The 20240-nt window shown below is 37.8% G+C and overlaps 1 protein-coding gene across 1 annotated transcript in view; it reads left to right on the top strand.

Moving 5' to 3' along the window:
- Positions 1-284: 284 nt before the first annotated feature.
- LOC131074597 (uncharacterized) overlaps positions 285-20240 on the top strand; it is a 57829-nt gene continuing 37873 nt past the window's right edge. Inside the window, exon 1 of the mRNA XM_058011239.2 lies at positions 285-563. Coding sequence (XP_057867222.1) covers positions 549-563 — 15 coding nt within the window. The 5' untranslated portion in view covers positions 285-548. The remainder of the gene's footprint in view (positions 564-20240) is intronic.

Below are 20240 nucleotides of genomic sequence, written 5' to 3' on the forward strand. Positions count from 1 at the left end.
ATTCAAATGGTTCAACTTGCTAAACAAAGTATTCCATTTTTTCAATTTGCTTTTCCATTTGATCAAATTTTCATTTTTATATATACTACAAATTCTAACATCACAATTGCAAAGGACCAATTCTATACCATATAATGGTTTTTATGTTATTCTTTTATTTCCCCATCTTCTATTCGACGTACCCATTGCACACCGAAGTGCAATTGCTAGTTTTATAAATATGTGTAAGAGTGTTTTATAAATGATAATATTGCAAGATTCTCCAAATAAATATAAATTTTATATTTACTCTCATACCAGAAAACAGATGTGGTTTGGCTCCTTCGTGTGATGGTCGTTGGCATTTTTCCAATTTCACGAATTGTCGTCCGGCTAAAAGCAGGAGCCCAAACCCCTTCCTCGCGAACACATCTGACACTGCTTAGTTGCTAATTTAACCTTTGTTTTGCACGAATCACAATAACAGCTGCAAAACGACCGGATTATTTCGCTCAGAAACAATCGATTGAATGTTCTTATCTGCGTGAGCATTCTGCAGAAAAATTCCCATGGAAGATTACGAGGTAAGATGTTACTTTACCTTTTATGTCATTGTAAACTCGATTTCGATTCCGCACAGTATAATGTCAAAAAGAGCAATCGATATTTTTTTTGTTGTATTAGAGGTCTTCTTAGATTGTGTATGATTTATTCCAGTTGTTGCTCAACTTATTTCTAATATTAACACCCGGACGCAATGGAGATCGCTTAGGAACATTTTACTGCAGATTGTATTTCAATTAATTTTTTTGTCCGGGCAAACCTTGGGTTAGGTTACAGGCAATCTTTAAAGCTGTGTGTTTAGCTACGACCGCTATTCTGAAGTACATAAATCTAGGTTATGACTGAACGTCTGCTTTAACTACCACACCCCAATGGTATCATATATTTTAGGTCATGACTGAATATATGGTAATTGATAATTGGCTATGACATTGTGGCGAGGGGAGAGAGTTTTGAACCTACGTCACGATGTTACAAATACCCTCAATTACCAATACCCCACAATTGTTTGTGCAATCTCAGAGCAGTGTTGCACATACCTTGTTTTTTGATTAGTTAAATTGGGTCACTTGTTAATAAGTAAAACATTGTAATGCACAAAATCCAACATGGGCAAACCAACCGACGTTTTTTTAATTCAAAAGCAATGCTCATTGGCAATGCAATAATCATGCACGTGTCATTCGCCACTTACCACATCACATGAAATTGAATACACACGGAAGGTACATGTTGATAATGTACATGAGAAAGGGAATGCAAAGAAATAATGCATGGACAGGTAGCACCCATCACCATGTGGCGCAATCTACGTTGTGGAACTTCTTAGGTTCAAGTGGTGTCAGTGCCCATGATGTCTAAGGGAGGTGGCATCCTAATGAATGAATAAATGAAAGATTTTAATGACGTCCTCAAGACTGAACAGTCTATGGGACTGAGATCATCATCAATAGTTTATCTTCAGATTCTTTTCGATGTCGGATCTTCTGTTTTTAATTTTGACTATGAGGCTGGTTGTTTGGTTAATCCTATTTTCTTCAAATAACCGATGCATGTTGTCGGCCTTCAAACCATCTTCGTACTGGGTACGGCTATCCTTATAAGCGGTGCACTCCATGATGAAGTGCCATTTTGTTTCCACCACCTCCTTATTGCAGAATATGCAAGCTCTTTCTTCCCAAGTTTCCTTGGATATCTTCCATCTACCGGTCTCACACCTAAAATGATATGATCTTGTTCTCAATTGAGCTAGTAGTAGCCTCGCTTTCCCTTTGATAGCTGCCCCTAAATATGTTTTTTCACTGTGGTCCTTAGTTGGGTTAAACTCTTTGATGTAGTAAGCATTTTCCATCCAATCTGCTTTGTCCACATGGCAATTCAAAATTTTTCAATCACATAACTTTTTATTTCACCATTGGTGTTAGGACCAAAGTTCCCAGACTCGGACTCGGCTCGGACTCGGCAAGGCCGACTCGACTCGTGACTCGGCTATGACTCGGCAACGACTCGGCAATGACTCGGCAAAATTAAAAAAACCTTGAAATTAAGAGATTTTTAACAATTTAAAACTTGTTTCATGCACCCATTATTGAATAAAGCCCAATTATAATGTGTGCTAGCTTGTTATGCCATGAAAGGCATGCTGGTAGAGTATCTACTTGTTTGGGGCTTCTGTTTAGTATTTTCTTTGGCCAAATTGAAATTTTGGGAGCACCAACATGAGACATCATGAACATCTTCACTTGGAAACTGTAAGGAATGCTTGTGTATGGTAGCATTAAATAGTGTGCTTTTTGAACTTAGGTTTTACCTTGGGACTATAGTTGACCTTGGTCTTTCTTGGACCTCTTAGTTTTTAGGCTATATATATGTTGGATGGAAGGGGGAATTGTGAGGCCAGAAGGGTTTGAAATATGCTCCTCAGAGACATGTCCCTTGCCAAAAATAACCTTGTGCCCCATGGGGGGATTTTTTGGGATGTGGGGATAGGTAGGAAATATCCCCAACTCACCCCCTTTTTTCAAAATTTTAAGAAACATCCCTGTTGTGAGGTACTCACACATCGCCCCATTGCAAATGAAGACCCCCACTTTTTGCTTTCTAGGGTTAGCTCTTTTAGTTTTGTTGTTGGTCGTTTTAGTGTCTTAGCCTTTGCATTGAAGGGATTGAGTTTCTCAAAGGTCATCAAATCAGGTGGATCTCCTCAAGGTGGAGTGAAGGAGGTTAGGTCAGTTGAGTGATTAGGGGTTATTTAGATCATTCCTAGGGTTTTTGTGTACTATCTGGTCACGCTTCCAGTTGCTAAATCAAACCTTGGTTGAATGCATAGTGTCCTCCTAGGTCCCATCCCTTACATGAAGGTCAGAGTGAACTCGCCTTAAAAGACTGGAATGTCATCCTGATCCTGAAATGGCTTGAAATTTGACTAAGTCTGGAAATTTGAAAGATCCTCCAAAAACTAGATTTTGCATTATAACTCATGGAGGTCCGAAACCACTCTCAAACATCCTGACAATATGTATGGAATATAACTTAAAGTATAAGAAAGAGAAAAGACATAAGGAAATGTCACTTATACTTAAATGTTATATTCCATATATGAATCCTGACGAAGATACTAACTTGTCAAACAAGTCAAAACATTGACCTGTGGTGGTCGAGTTTTGGAACTTGGACTCGGCGAGTTTTGCCATAACTCGCCTGACTCGCGAGTCAGGCGAGTTATGGTCAAAACTCGCCGAGTCCGAGTCCCGAGTCAGCAAAACTCGCCGAGCTTGGCTCGACTCGCCTGACTCGCGGCGAGTTTGGGAACTCTGGTTAGGACACTTATGCAAATTGATGCCCCATTTGTTCATCCAATTGTTGTTCTGCTTCATCCAAGTTTTCTTCCTTCGATCTAGTGTTTCCTTCACCACCATCTTAAGCCAATGATGATTATCCATATTTTCAACTTTTTTTTTTTTTACTCCAGTGGTATCCCAGCGACCCAACCCAGCGCCCAACCCGCCTTACCTTGGGCTTACTTATTGCCAAGTTGGGGTTAGGAAGGGGTGAGCTGAGGCAAGACTAGTCCACTGGGGATGTACCAAGCCGCTTGCAAGCCAGGTGCATCAGGTGAGTCCAGGCCTCAGAGTCGAACTTGAGACCAATGGGGAGCAAACCCATGGCCCAAGCCAACTCCGCTACTTGTGCGGGCTCCATATTTTCAACCTTTTTTAAATAACATATCAATCATGTTAGTGCCGATGCCTCCAATGGAAAAGTACTTGCCTCAGCTAACAAAATGTCTTATAGGACCGTGGTTTTAACTTTGAGATTGCTTGTTAGTAGATGTTTCTGAATTCTTTTTAGTTGTCTCCAACTGCAGTTTGACATGCTACTTCCCCACACTTCGCAACCATAAAGGACCACTAGTGTGACTAGTAAATCAAAAAGGGTTTTTCTGGTTTTCCAATCCCAAAGTTCAGCTTTTCTGCACCTATTTTGAAGTAAGTATAAGGCTTTCCACCCTCCTTGTATCCTTTTTGTTCTACATGTCTCCTAGTTGAGCTTATAGTGGAAGTCAATCCCAAGATACTTGTATTCTTTCACTCTTTCCAGCAGACTGCCTTTAAATAGAAAGGTGACTTGCTTATTTTTTCTTTTTAATGAGAAAACCATGATTTTGGTCTTGGTGATGTTCAGCTATATCCCAACCTCCTGACAAAAGTGTTCTAAGGCTTTCAAATGTTCTCTTAACCCATGAGTTGTTTTAGAAATTAGGATAAGATCATCAACATATAAAAGTAGTTTCACCACATAACCTGCCAACTGAACTCCATCCCCATCTGTCTTGCTTAACCATGCTTACAACTTATCAATGTATAAACCAAAAAGCATTGGAGATAGAGGGCAGCCTTGCTTAACTCCAATGTTGCTACATGTTGATGTATTTTTCATGCACATGCGAACACAGAATAAAATACTTTAAGTATCTTATCCTCTCTTGAACAAAGTTTCCCCGAATGTTGAAGATTTCGCCTAAGGATCAATCGAGGTAACTCCAAGGTTCTGGTATGTAGGGTCTCTACGTGTGGATAAGCTCTTGTGGTATGATGTGATTATGCTGGAATCACAAGGGGACTTACATTCAAATGCCTGATTGCTTGATTAGCTGGAACTTAAGTCCTAACTATTTACTGGGAAATAAAGAAATATTAAAAGCATAAGGTTTAGAGAATCTATTCTAGGACCTAGAATGTAAGAATATAGATGAACGACTAGGCGGAGTCCTACTAGGCTAGGTCTCACCATCAAACTGAACAATTCGACACCAGCTCAGTGCAATCTTCTAAGAGAATTTTGTAGATTTTCAAATCATCACCATCAAACACTGATCACCATTCAAGTGAATGCATAAACAATGAACGCATAACAATTTGATGTTAAGCTCATTCAATGCCAGTTGACCACACAAGGCGCACTTACAATCAGTAGGAGGCTAGTGGTATGGACTAGGCCGATTCCACACAAGTGCATTCAATAATTTTCTCCATTCAATCTAATTATCTACCATCCAATATGAAGATTCAACAAGAAACTATGCACATTGCAAAGGGACAACATATTTCACCATATCTTCAATGAAAATGGAATCTTTTACAATTAAGGCAACAATTTCTTGCCTTCTCCTCCTACTCTACTCTAACTTCTATTCTATTGACTATTAACTTATTGACTATTGGCTGTTCTAACCACTATTAACTAACTATTAACCTTTACAAATGAAGAGCCAAAGCTTTATATAGAGGGCTCTTTACATTTCAATGGCTCAGATTGATTTACAATCAATGGCTAGGATTACAAGATGGAATCCCTAATTAGGGTTTGTTACAACAAACTCCTTTAGCCAATGAAATAACTACATTCAATATTGTGAACCAATAGATGCCGGGGGTAGGTACATCGGAGTTTGTGTCGTCACATATAAGCGTGGTTCACTGAATCTGGACATGTTGATGTGGACCTATTTGACTGGAGGAACAGTGACTGGGAGGCCACCTTGTCTGGTACTTGCTTAATCAAGGAATGTTGTATCTCTTTTGACACTCAATGTGATGATGATGAGAAGCTAACTTTGATTAACTCTTCTGGAACTATTTGCTTCTTTGATCATGTCCAACGTACCATTGTACTGACCTTGGTTGATCCTCCTTTGTCCCTGATGTAATTGATGAATAGCGTACCTCTCCTTGACTCTCTTGTGATTTCTCCATGTGATAGAATGAGGTCCTTGAGAATATCTTGCTCTATTGCTTGTAATTGTTGATCATTCAAAGTCCTTTCACCCTAGCAGCACCTTGGGTCTCCTTCCATGCATTTAAGGTGTCCTTAATGATGATGAGGTTTGAAGAGGCCGTCCTTGTCCTTGCCTAATCTCCTTCCAACTTGGTCTTGTAGATCTGCAAAACAAACAAAAGATGGTGTCAAGCACATATGATATATTCATCCTAACATGGTATTTCTCACTTCAAACCATCAACAAGAAGGCACTAGGATCAATTTCACTCTGGACCCTTTGGAAGGTACATGAGTGAATTAGGAGTTGTCTCAACTTATCAAATGAAAGCACTCTCAAATTCATAGTTCTTAGGATTGCTTGAACACTAGAATCACCTTTAAGAAGACCTTCAATAAAATTTCATTAGCTAAACCCTCTCTCCCAAGGAATTTTGTTCCTGTACCCTTGGAAGGATAGGATCTATAATGAAAATTCGCTCTGGACCCTTTGGAAGGACAGGACCTATAATGAACTTTTCGCTCTGGACCCTTTGGAAGGACAGGATCTATAATGAAAATTCGCTCTGGACCCTTTGGAAGGACAGGACCTATAATGAAAATTCGCTCTCGACCCTTTGTAAGGACAGGACCTATAATGAAATTTTCGCTCTGGACCCTTTGGAAGGACATGACCTATAATGTAAATTCGCTCTGGACCCTTTGGAAGGACAGGACATAATGAAAATTCGCTTTGGACCCTTTGGAAGGATAGGACCTATAATGAAAATTCGCTCTGGACCCTTTGGAAGGGTCAGGAGCGAATTTGACCTTTAAGCCTCAAATTCTCAATTTCTTCATGTTCCAAGTGCATTTAACTTCTTCAATTTACTTTCAAAGCATTAACATTCTTTCATTTACGTCATGGGGGCAAGATTTTTGATCTAAGTTAGGTCCAAGAGAGGAGATCTAAGGAAATTCACTCTTGTCCCTTTGGAAGGGTCAGCAGCGAATTTAGCATTTTAGCTCAAATTCTTAACCTTTATCATTCAATCTTGTTTCCAATTCATTCTCAAGCCATGTACACATCAATCCTCCCTCGATCATTCCATAGTAACAAAGATTTTGACCCAAACAAGGAGCAAATAGGTGTTTTAAGAAAATTTGCTCCTGACCCTTTGGAAGGGTCTTGAGCGAATTTGGCTTTAGAGCTCAAATTCTTCACATTTCCTTGCTCAACTTCCTGTCAACTCACCTTCAAAGGCATGGATAGATCACTTTCTCTCTCACTCGAACCATGGGAAGAAGGTTCATGATCCAAACTGGGGCAAGAGAAGAGTCTAAGGAAATTCGCTCCTGTCCCTTTGGAAGGGTCAGGAGCGAATTTTGCAATAATGCTCAAATTCTTGACTTTCTCTCCAAATTACCAAGTCAAAGTTTGTCCAAAGGCATCCCCAAGGGTGAATTCATGCCAATCTCTCCTAATTAATCATTCTAGAGTGGGATTTCATCCAAATTAGGAGGGCAAAGGGAGTTTAGGAGGAATTTGCTCCTGTACCTTTGGAAGGGTTAGGAGTGAATTTGGCCTTCTAGCTCAAATTCCCCACCTTTGCTCAAGTTTTTATGTTCAAGTTTCAACATCATGCTCCTCCTAATGGATAGACAAGTATATTTGCATCAAACAAGATCTTGAAGTGCAAGAATCTAAGGTAGTAATCTCTTTCTCAAGAAATTCGCTCCCATACCCTTGGAAGGGTCAGGAGCAAATTTGGCCTTTTAGCACAAATTCCTCTTCATCTTGTCAAACTTTCAAATCTAGACTTGATCATTAGGCATTTTCTAAGGGCAAATAGGTCAGTTCCATGCCAATCAAAGCCTAGAAGTAAAAGGACTTCATCAAACTAAGTGAAGAAATCTTCAACTCCCTCCATTCTCTCCTTCATGATTGCACTTGATCTTTACTTCATCATCCTAATCAATAACTAACCCCAAAACTAGACCAAGGCCAGACCTAAAGAGGGCTTTCAAAGAGACTTTGACCTGGGCCACCCATTGGTTCATCTCAACCTAACGAGAGCATCCTATTCAAATGAACCCTCTGGCAACCCTTCAATGCAAAGATTAATAGCCAAGACCTAAACGACTACGCTAGGAAGACTAACCCTAGAAAGAAAAAAGTAGGGGTCCCCATTTGCAATGGGTCAATGTGTGAATACGTCACAACACTACCAAAACATTCTGACATACCTTTGCTTGTTCTTATTTTAGCTCTAACCTTCTCATATTATCTATGCACTGCAGTCCTATACATATTTGGGATGCCAAGTTCTTTCATCCTGTACCATAGTTTGTCTCTAGGTACCGTATCAAAAGCTTTCTTAAAGTCCACAAAACAACAATAAGCTTCCTCACTTTGAGTGTTCCAAATTTTCTCTATCAGGTGTCTAAGGGTGATGCAGTGACCAATGGTAGAGTGTCTTGACCTACAACCTGCCTCCCTTTTTGCTCTTTTACCCTCCTTTTCTGCCCAGTTGCTGATCCTTCACTCTACCATGCTCTTGAAGAGCTTTCCAAATAGAGGATTGACCATAATCGTGCGGTAGTTAGATGGATTATTGATATCACCATTTTTAAAAAAAGGGATGACCACACTAGTTGTCCACTCCATCGGAAAACCTTTCTAATTGACACTATTGAAAATTCTCTTTATGTGAGGAGCAAGAGTCTCGATCCCCCATTTTAAAAATTCAGCTTGTAACCCATCTATGTCCTGTGCTTTACCAATTAAAAAGCTAGGCATTGAACAACAAGTTTTTTTTATTTGAAATTCTTGAAATTTGGCTCATAGACTGGATTTTTCAATAATCGAATTTATAGATCACACATACCAATCAATAAGCTCAATTTGTTGTCAAAGGATTAATTTCAGGTGTGCAGCAGACCAGAAGCTGGAAGCTTTTTGGCATCCAAACCCTCAAGGAGCTGCGATTTTTCATATAGAGGTGTTGTGATGTGTATTCTAGCCACTTGTGAGTGATCTGGCTGAAGAAAAGGCTCTATACCAATTGCAGATCGCTGTATGGAACCCACAAACTGCTTCAGTCTGAAATAAACTCTTCCAGATTGCCAAAAAGACCACCAACAATTCCAGCGATAGGTATTTTGATGAAGTTACTGCTTCCAAACTAGAGTAGCATGCTGTTGTAGACCTGGGGCTATGTCCAGAACTGCTAAGACCGGGTTTCCGTCCTGCTTCTTGGCTTCAACTTGCAGAGAATGAAAAATCATAAAAAGTAGTCGACAACAATGCCCCTCAAAGCCTCTCGACCCCTCCTTATGTCTCCTCAAAAAGCCATTGATGCTTTAAGAACTCATAACTTAGGCGATTTGTCTTGGCATTAATATTTGCATTAGTTATTAAATAACTCCCTTGATGAATTTGCCTACGAGAAATAACTTTATGACTTAAAATGGACCCTTTATTAAGCATAACGAATGATTATAATATTTTGTACAAAACTTTAGCCTTTTCGCTCTTTATTTAATTTTCACTTAAAATCAGCTCCCTTATGAATTAAAGTGAATAATTAAGAGCCAATAATAATGACTTTAGCTTTTTGCTCTTAAATTTAATTATTCACATTACTCACGGAAAGGGACATTACATCTTTCTCATGAATCTGCTCATAAAGGAGCCTAGCATAATCCAACCATTGGACATCTGTAATACTGTTTTCAATTTTTTTTTCTTTTGCTGCAGTTCCTTCCAAAAACCTTTGGGATTAAGCTTTCCAACAGAGATTAGTTCCTTCTTTCAATAACATATTTTGGTTTTTTAGATTGTACCAATTTTTCATACTTTTTCTTGCATTCTTTGTCTATTCCTCTCTCTTTAGTGATATTTGGCTGCCTTACATTCTTCATCATACCACTGGATAGCTGGAAAAGTGTTTGCAGCCCCTATCTTGGGGTGAGACCTTTTGCATGCACTTAAAGCCTTGTGTATTAATGGGATCAACAAACTGCTATCAATTTGGGCACCCTCCTTATAGGTTTCTATATCCTCTTTGTTATTTTTTAGATTATGGAAATGTTGCTTAAGTTCAGCACTAAAGGTTTATTTATTCTCTTGATTTATGATGATTTTGCCCTTGGGAAGGATCTTTTTTTGCATGCATTGACCCTATTCATTGTGTTGTCTGCTTGGAGAAATGCCTAGCTTAACAATAAGAGGCGAGTGATCTGATTTCAACTCAATAGGACAGTCCCCAATATCAAACTCTAGTAATCTAGAAATAAAACTCTGCGAACAAATCACATAGTCCACCACACTTTGTCCATTATAAGTATTACATGTAATACCACCTGACCTTGGCCAATCTCTCATGCCATTGCAAATGACCATGCTAAACAAACTACAAAGGCCGAGTAATTCTGGCCCGTATTGAGTCACATTGCCATTCCCATCCTGCGAAGTTCTTTCCCAAAATTGACCTTCACCTTCCTCCAACCATAAAGGATTGTTTTCCTCTCTTTCTTCACCACTCAATTGAAGGAATTGATTATTAGCTGCCCTTGCATTAAAGTCTCCCATTAATACAATGTCTCTAAGTGTGCTGAAAATAGATATATCTTTTTTAAGTGAGGCATAGGGTTCTTCATTGCCTAAATTTCTCTTCTTATAGAACTTTGAATTTTTCGGTGCAAAGAAGTAAGCAGCCAATTTGAAAGTTAACCCATTCCCTATTATTTGCAGCCATATGTATTGTTTATTTGTGTCTTCTTTTTCAACTTTTACAATTCCCTGCCACTTCTCATCTATTAGCATGATGGTCATTCTTTTAGAGTATTTACATCGTCGTGCAACTGGTGTTAGCTCACATGACATCTAAGGGAGGTGGCATCCTCATGATGACCACTCTTATAGAGTACTCTGCTAAGAAAGAGGACCCAAATAAACAGTTCATATGGCTGAAAATAGTAGACAATGATGTAACAACTAGGCTGGCTACTTGTTACTTTGCCCCAAAAAGCTTGAAGTTCTACAAGAGGAGAATTCTAGATATCGAAGACCCTTATGCTACATTTAAAAAAGACATTTCTTCTTTCAACATTTTAGGAGAAACAGTCCTAATTGGTGATTTCAATGCTAGGACAGCAAACAATTAGTCTATGCAGCTGGATAGTGATGGAGGAGAGGACAACAACCTTTTATGGCAAGGGGAAAATGAGGATCACCTCTGGAAAAGGACATTGTAGGGTGACAATGGGAGGGGTTCACACTTTGGAGTAGAGTTGTTAGGGCTTTGTAGCTTATATGTCATGGTTGTCTGTAATGGCATGAAAACTTGGCCAAGAACCGATGGTATTGTTGTCACAAGGATTGCACCCTGAATGCTAAGTATAAAACTCAGCAATCTTGTGAAACATGGGATGATTTTCAGGCTTTTGGATTGCCTATGATGAAAATCAATCTCCAGATGAAGGGCTGGTTCCCTATATAAAACCTCTTAAACTATTAGCTTGACTGGGAAAAGGGATGGAGAGAATACTGAAAATGAAATTCTAAAGCTAACGGGAGGTGATACACCTAAATTATTTTGATTCTATTCATTGTCCAAAACTCACAATTAGCCTTAAACAGAGAGGGTTTAATGTTCACAACTCTTGTTTAAACATGTAATGCATAAATGTTCTATAGAAAGGTTTTGTTTCAGCACTTGCATGCAAGGAAACAATGTTTCACAGCCTCAACTTGCCTGAAACTAACAAACACAAACTATAACCTGCACTAGCATGATATCTTTTGCACTTAATAGGTGCATAAATAAGACATATTTAGAGGTTTACAAGAAGGAAATACATCAAATTATTCATTCACAATACCGAAACACCAGATATTTGAGAAGGAAAAGCTGCTCTTTTATTGAATACTGAAAGGATCTATTGCTGTTACAAACTGAAATACTAAATAAAAATGGCTGAGTTAAAATGCTTCTTGCTGAGAATGCAAGCAAAAAGAGAAAACTAGGTCCTAAAAGAAGATGAAGGAAAGACTTATAGAAAAGAAGCCTTGGGGATAACTGAAGATGATCTGCTATGCCTCCCTAAATTGCTTGCAAACTAATTGCTCTTTCTTGCTTTTATCTTCTATTTTGCATGATCCATTGTTTGGGGTCGAATTTGAGAAAAAGGCATGCAAAAAGGTGTCCAAAACTACTCAGAACTGAAGGTGAACTGCTCCAAACCTTATCCCAACTGATACTGCACTTAGGTGGGGTCATAGACTGACGTAGAACTGCTTGATTTGCTCAAAAAGCTCCTCTTTCTTAGGCCTTTAACTGCTTCATGTATTTGAGACTCCACCTCTTAACTGATTAAAACTGTTTGTATGATCTCAAAAGCCTACTTCCACACTTGAGTTTGCCTTTGTCTCTACTCTTAGGCATAGATCTTCTTAAAAGTTTGATTGCACACAATGAGTAATAAACCTTTATACCTGTTCAAATTCTTGGTATCATCTGCCTACTACTTCTTTTGTCCCAGTTTGAAGCTATCACCCTAGAATTTGATCCATACTCACTATGTTTGTGGTTGTTTCTTTAATCCTCGGACAAACTCTGTGATCTCATTGGGGTGTCATGTTGTGGCCTCATTCTTACCGTTCTCTGAGATTGTGAAAGCCTTGTTCAGTTATTTTCTGATCATTGTCTTCAAAATTATAATGAGTATCGTATTAATGATTGCTATAACAGAGATTAAAGAGTCCTCTGTATCTTGGCATCATGAGACTGTCACTATAATGGCATACTTCTTGCATTCTTCATAACAGCACCTTATCCATTCTCTTGACTGCTGCTTAGAACCTTGTAGATGATTATACTCTGCTCCTCAAGCTTTTGTGTAAGCGCCTTGGATATTGCACCTATTTGGTGATGTCCTCTTTTGTATGAATTGGTGATGTCCTCTTTTGTATGAACTTGTTCACTGTGCATTGTTACAAGATTATATACTCTTGTGCCTTAATTTGAGTATGATTTGTCTTAAAATTCTGTATTTTGACTTTGGAAGGATCTACAGTCTACCATACTCTCCATGGCTGCTCTGTTCTTAAGACAGTCTTAAGTCAATTCTTCATTGCATTTTGCTGTTAATGCTACTCTTTCCTGTGTCTGATCTAGACTTTCCTGCTACAAGGGTCTGATTTTGACAGCGATCTAACCTTATAGCTCTGAAACCTCTGTCTAGGGCTGCAATGTGAATGCCTTGCTGTTTTGATTGTGACTGTATTTTCTGTTAGGTTTATGTCCTTTATGTTGTTATATTCCTGAGATGGCTCATTGACTGTCCATAACAATGCTAACGAGAGTCTTTGCTGCTCTATGTCATGAATTTCTATCACTGTACTCAAAACAGAGAAAGGATTGTACTATCACTGTCCTCTTTTCAGTAGAGGCTATTATGCCTTTGACTGCTCTTCACTTTCTTTAATCTTTGTCATACGATGACATTTACCTTTTTATGACTGCATTTTCATGCATAGGGCTTGATGATTGGTCTTTGTTTGCAACCTTCAATGCTACATCTCTTCCTTTATACTGCATTGACCATCAAATGTTCTACGATGACTGTCTCAGGTTCCATATAGGCTGCTTACACCACCTTTGTGCTCCTCCAGCTTGATCATCTTATTACTGTTACTGTTCATTTTGTGGACTGTCACACAGAGTCTTCCCTGCACTTTGGGACTGTTAAACCTGAGAGCTGTTTTAGGGCCGTGAGGGGACTGTCTTTTCTTTAGCTACTAAGTCTTTGTACACTGTCATGTTGGATTGGTTGAAAGGACTGGAATACTAAGAGGGGGGGTGAATCAATATTCCCACAGATTCTAAAACTTTCTCATAATTTATAATTTTTTTACTGATATACCAATTCATCAAATAAACTCATCAACATGAAATAGCAAATGTAGAATAAACAAGAAACACAGCCACAAATGGAACACCGGATTTTATACGTGGAAATCCCAAATGGGAAAAACCACAGAGAGTGTCAGCTCTCAAGATAATATAACTAGTTATATGGTGTTTACTGCCGGGTGGCTCATTGCCAAATTACAAAAGCGGCTCACTACCGGAATGCTCACTGCAATAGATACAAATGAACTGAGGAAAGTTATATCTCCAAATGCATAAGATTAGTTTCAGATTTAGCTTAGATCACAACTCACAAAACTTACAGTAGATCTAGTAAAGGATCACTGTACCACTGTCCACAAATACTTGCAGTAGATCTAATAAAGAATTACTACAACACTGACCACAACTCTGCATGCTCCTTACTCTGCCACACAACACATACTCTGCTGATTCACACTCTGCTCTTCTTCTTTCTCGTTTCACACACGCACACTTCTCACACCTCTGCTAAATGCATGTACATATATATGTACTAGAAAGCTTATACATTGGGATAATATGTTGGCCAAGCACAAATAATATGCTGCTCGAATCAACACGTTATCCAATAAAGCCTTAACCAAAAACATGATAACAAAGCTGGCCTCCGCAAGATCTTCTACACGCTTCCTTCACACATTTCATTTACCGATGCATATACTTTAATTACCGAAACAGAACAAGGGTCAACTGGACCCATAGATATGGACCCATAAGCATAAAACTCCAAGCACAACAACTCCAAATTCCAAAATATAGATATCACGTATACCACAGATGCTGGAATGTAAAACATGATAGATACAATCAGATACAATTGATATGACTGATGTCGGAACACACGACTAATATAGGGATATAATATAAATCAAGATAAGCACAACTTAGGATTACGAAGATGAGGATCTTCCGGAAATAACTTCATTGGATCATTTATGCCTTGCATCATATCTCATACCTTTCTTCCAGCAATACCAGTACTGTAATATCAAAACTGCAATACCAAAACTACTTCCAACAGCATACACTATCCAGTCCTAACCGGATAACCAGATTTGACATCAATGACAATATTCACACAAGTCTAACAATCTCCCCCTTTGTCATTGATGGCAAAACATCTAAAAAAGAAACATATCTGCATACGACTCCCCCTAACTCGTATATCTCCTTACTTCTCCTACTCCATTACCTTTCTCCTATTCCATTTATCGTTCTCCCCCTTTGACATCAAGGACAAAGGATGCCTTTGATGAAAAGAAAAGAAAGAAAGAAAATGAATACATTCAACTGTAAAAAGGATGTCAAGATTGCTTACTAACCCAAAAGAATTTTCAACTGCTCTTCTTCTGAAATATTAGTTTGTACTTTTCCTTCAGTTTCAAAAGAAGAACCTCCCAAGAATGCACAACCAACTTAATGCTAACTGATAAACTTCTGCATTCTACCAACAAATCAACAACATGAGAAAAGTTGTCCGGAGCAGACGGATTTTGCTCATACTCATTATCAAGCAATGCCAAGAAATTTTCCAACTTTGCTTCAACAATCTCCTTCACTTTCCAGAAAACACTTACAAAATTTTCTCTTTGCCTTTGCGAAAACAATAATTCAGCTTGAAGGGAATTTATCTTTTTCTTCTGCTCTCCATACTTGTCACTCAAAAGATCAAATGACTTACCCAAGGAGCTCAATTCATCTTCATTAGCATCAATTTTTGCTTTATGCTTCACTGCAGCTGTCGACCATGAAAGACAGTACCTGTAAACATTGCTAGCATTGTTGATACACTCTCTCATCTCATCAATGCATATGGACAGGGCTCTCTGTGCATCATTGCTACTCTACATATCATTATATCCTTCTTTTTTTGAATCTTCAACATCAACAGGTTGCTCAATCAATTTTTCCTTTACAATCTTTGACAGGGATTCCAAAAGCATATCACCAACATCTTCAATCTTGATGTTGTTCCAGACCAAATGATCCATCAGGACACTCTCAATCCTATCTGCCTCAACTGAAGTAAGTCACATCTTTCCATTCTTCGTTATTCCATCTGCATTGCCAATAATCTCCAACAAGTTAGATTCATCATCAGATTCTGATGTCTTTGCTCTCTGCTCTGCAATAACCATCTCCCTTAGCCACAAGAGATTCCGGATCTTTAATTACAACAATGTCTTTCTCCTTTTGATCCTTCTTGCTCTTTTTAGATTCTGGGGCACTGGAAGGCACAAACTCTCTCCTTTTCGTTTTTCCGAGGAAAAACCTTCTCTAGCAGAACCGGTAGCAGGGGATACCAGATCGATACTCCACATATCCAGAAAAGATTTGAAATAAACATTTTATGCATCCTCTCTCTTATCCAATCCATTCAAATATCTATTGTCTTGCAACCGGGACTCTAGATTCCCATATCACATTCTCCTTAGCCGAAAGGGATCCCAGATAATACATAGCTAAGCATGCATGCAGTGATCCAAACTGGAAGGGGTAACCTTGTTCTTTTGACATCTTGATATTCTCTAGCAATAAATCCCTTACCAATTCACACAAGTCGAACACTCTATCGTCCATAACAAACATATGCGCCATGTGTACAATAATAGCCGAAGTGGAACCTTCCCTATTTCTGAAATAAATCTTGTAAGAAATGCCATATGCAACATGCCTCACCATAGGATTGATAATTTTGTCGATAATCAACGCTCGCTGATCACCCATTACATCGGTTAGGGTTTCAACTTCTTTATTCTTTATAGATTTCTTAATCGGAACGGATCCATTGTCGCACAAACCAGTAATAACCAAAATAATCTCCTTCGTGATTGGATAGGGCTTATCCAACACAATGCAATCATTCTACACACAACTAAGAATTACTCTGATCACCTCCTCATCATCAAACCAGGGAAATTCAGTCCACAAATTCAATCCTTTATGCTTGAATTCCTTAATCTTCTTCAAGTCTGCATCACTCAAACTCTTTTCCACCTTTATGACGTTTTTAGGGTTAAATTCATCTAGAAACACCTTCTCCACAATCTGAAAGTCTCCACTGCTCGATTCTTTGACGGTTATCTTGGCTTCCATGATTATTGCTTTGCTTTTTTGCTCTAAGCATTTCCAATTTCTACTCTTGCTCTCCAAACAACTCTCACTCGCATAATGACATAATGATCTTGAATTCCCAATTTTTAACTCACCAAATTCTTTTAGGGTTTTGCTGCCAAAAAGTGTCTTGTCGATGATGTCAGCAAAACATATTGAATTAACGGATAACTTTTCCAACACAGTCATGCTAGACCGGCGACATGATCCACTCAGAAGGGGGGAACAAAAGATTCTTGGTGCAGGAGCACCTAACACAAAGGCACAAAAGGAGTCTATAAGAGGATAAAAATCAATTCATAAGTATATTCAATTACATTTTCATTTGTGTAGTCATTTTGAGTCAATATGAATCAATATGTAAGGCTAAAAGAGCCCATTGTAATGCGTTGTCCAAATTGTCCCAATAAGGTCTTGAATTAGTCATTTGGTAAAATTTGTATAAAATAACCTTGGAGGGGTAAAATGGTGACAAAAATACATTATTATTCCATCCTAATATGTTTTGAAGGTTCTTTTGAAGGTTTAAAGTCATTTGAGTCAAAAGTTGTAAAATGCAACTTTTCAAAAGTTGTAAAATGCAACTTTTCAAAAGTTGTAAGACCAAAATGGGAAGGTGTATGGTCATAAGAGGAAGTTGGGTAGTTGTAACTTCCATGTGAAGATGAAAAGACTATAAAACCTCTATAATGGTCGTTCATAAGAGGATGTAAAAATTGGAGAAGGTTTTGAAAAGCATTGGAAACATTTTGGTATCATATTTTCATTGTTTTCAATCTCTTGTTTTGTGGTCTTGAAAGTTTTTCCTCTTGTTTCCAGGCCTTGTACGACCATGTACAGCCTGGAAACAAGTGTATTTTTATAATGATAGTATAGTATATTGAATAATATTTCCATTGCTTTTGGTTTGAGTTGATTTCATTCAGTTTTGAGAAAGTTATGAGAGTTTTGGTGAAAACCGTTTAGAACTACCCAAAACCCTGATTATGGATCGTTTAAACCCTTCATCTATTCATTTCTTGCAAATGAAAACCAAGAATTTTCCCAAACTATGAAATTTACTCTATTCTGGTCATGAAATTACAGTCATGAACAATCATTAATAACTCTTAAAATATTAATAACCAGGACAATCGCTCTGGTCAGATTCTAGAAATGCTAGTTATAGAACTTTTCTCCAAGTTATAGAAAGATCCAACTGTTAAATCCAAAGTTATGATGATTTTTCCAAAACTGGTGGTCGTGAATCAGGGTTTTGGGTAGTTCTAAATGGTTTACACCAAAACTCTCATAACTTTCTCAAAACTGAATGAAATCAACTCAAACCAAAAGCAATGGAAATATTATTCAATATACTATACCATCATTATAAAAATACACTTGTTTCCAGGCTGTACATGGCCGTACAAGGCCTGGAAACAAGAGGAAAAACTTTCAAGACCACAAAACAAGAGATTGAAAACAATGAAAATATGATACCAAAATGTTTCCAATGCTTTTCAATTCCTTCTCCAATTTTTACATCCTCTTATGAATGACCGTTACAGAGGTTTAATAGCCTTTTCATCTTCACATGGAAGTTACAACTACCCAACTTCCTCTTATGACCATACAACTTCCCATTTTGGTCTTTTTTACAACTTTTGAAAAGTTGCATTTTACAACTTTTACAACTTTTGACTCAAATGACTTTAAACCTTCAAAAGAACCTTCAAAACATATTAGGATGGAATAATAATGTATTTTTGTCACCATTTTACCCCTCTAAGGTTATTTTATACAAATTTTACTAAATGACTAATTCAAGACCTTATTGGGACAGTTTGGACAACTCATTACAATGGGCTCTTTTAGCCTTACATATTGATTCATATTGACTCAAAATGGCATTACAAATGAAAATGTAATTGAATATACTTATGAATTGATTTTTATCCTCTTATAGACTCCTTTTGTGCCTTTGTGTTAGGTGCTATTACACCAATTCTCCTTCAAGAACTCCCCCTGAGCCAAAGCAATATGCTCAGTTACTAGAGGAAGAGGTGCCTGCACTGGATTTCGGTACACCAGGCATGCTTTCATTCTTCACCTCCTTCTTTCTCCAAACCAAGGCTTCCTTTTTTCTTTGATCTATTAGCCTTTATTACATTCTTCTCTGTAGACTTCTCCATATTTTCATTTTTGCATTGATTAGCATAATGTCTGGATTGCTTGCACTTGTAACAATTAATGTTTCTCTGCACTAAATTCACTGGATGTGATCTAGATCTGCACTGATTAGCTTTGTGACCATAACTATTTCATGTAAGACAATATCCATGAAAGTTATTATTCACTTTATTTCCTTCAACCGGATTGTAATTCTGACTGACAACATGATTTCTACAGTAATTCGCCTTATGAAACATGTCTTTTAATACCATGCTTTTCACATAATCTATCAAATTCATTTGAAGTAAACTCTTTTCCTCTATTAGACCTTAAACATTTGATCTTAGAATCTACTTGATTTTCAACCATAGACTTGAACACTTCAAACTTCTTTAAAGCTTTAGATTTTTCTCTCAAGAAAGTAACATTTCATAATCATATGACAGGTGATAAAGGATCTGTATGAACCAACTACAAGGTTTTTGCAGCAGAATACTCTTTTTTCTTGAGTTTGCTTTTCCAGCTGTCATTCCCTGTACACACTATCAACAGGGTTGATAATCTTTGGTAAATCTCTTATAGCAGGAGTAGAACTGATTTTCACCATATTGTCAAGTTGATATGTCCCATCCTTTTGTACCACAACCAACATCCACTGCTCTATGCCAACATACAATTACTTCCACTATTATCCTTTACATAGTAGACATTGCCATTAGTTCTTACACCTTCTGCAACTAATCTCTCAAAACTTCCTTTCTTGATCTCACATCTGGACTTATGAAATATGACCTTATAACCCTTACTACACATTTAACTCACACTCAAAAGATTATGTCTCAAACCCTTAACATAATGAACATCATCATTTTTATGCTTACCATCAATTGAAACCATACCTTTACCACAAATAGGTGTAGCTTCCTCACTTGCAAATTTTACAGATCCACCATCATACTTATCAAAATCAATGAACTTTCCTTTATCACCTGTCATATGATTTGAACATTCAGAATCAATTATCCATGTCTTAGGCTCTACTTTTGCATGTAGTGCAGTCTTCACATTCACTGGTTTTTCACTGTTCTTCACATCTTCCTTATTGCTGGACCTTTCATCACTCTTCTCCTCTATAGTTAAAAACAATGATTCTTCATTTGAGTCATCACCATTTTCTTCTTTAGACGAATAGGTCTCCACTGAGAAAAAATTATTCTT

This window comes from Cryptomeria japonica, chromosome 7 (genome assembly GCF_030272615.1).
Source record: "Cryptomeria japonica chromosome 7, Sugi_1.0, whole genome shotgun sequence".
NCBI classification, from domain to species: Eukaryota; Viridiplantae; Streptophyta; class Pinopsida; order Cupressales; family Cupressaceae; genus Cryptomeria; species Cryptomeria japonica.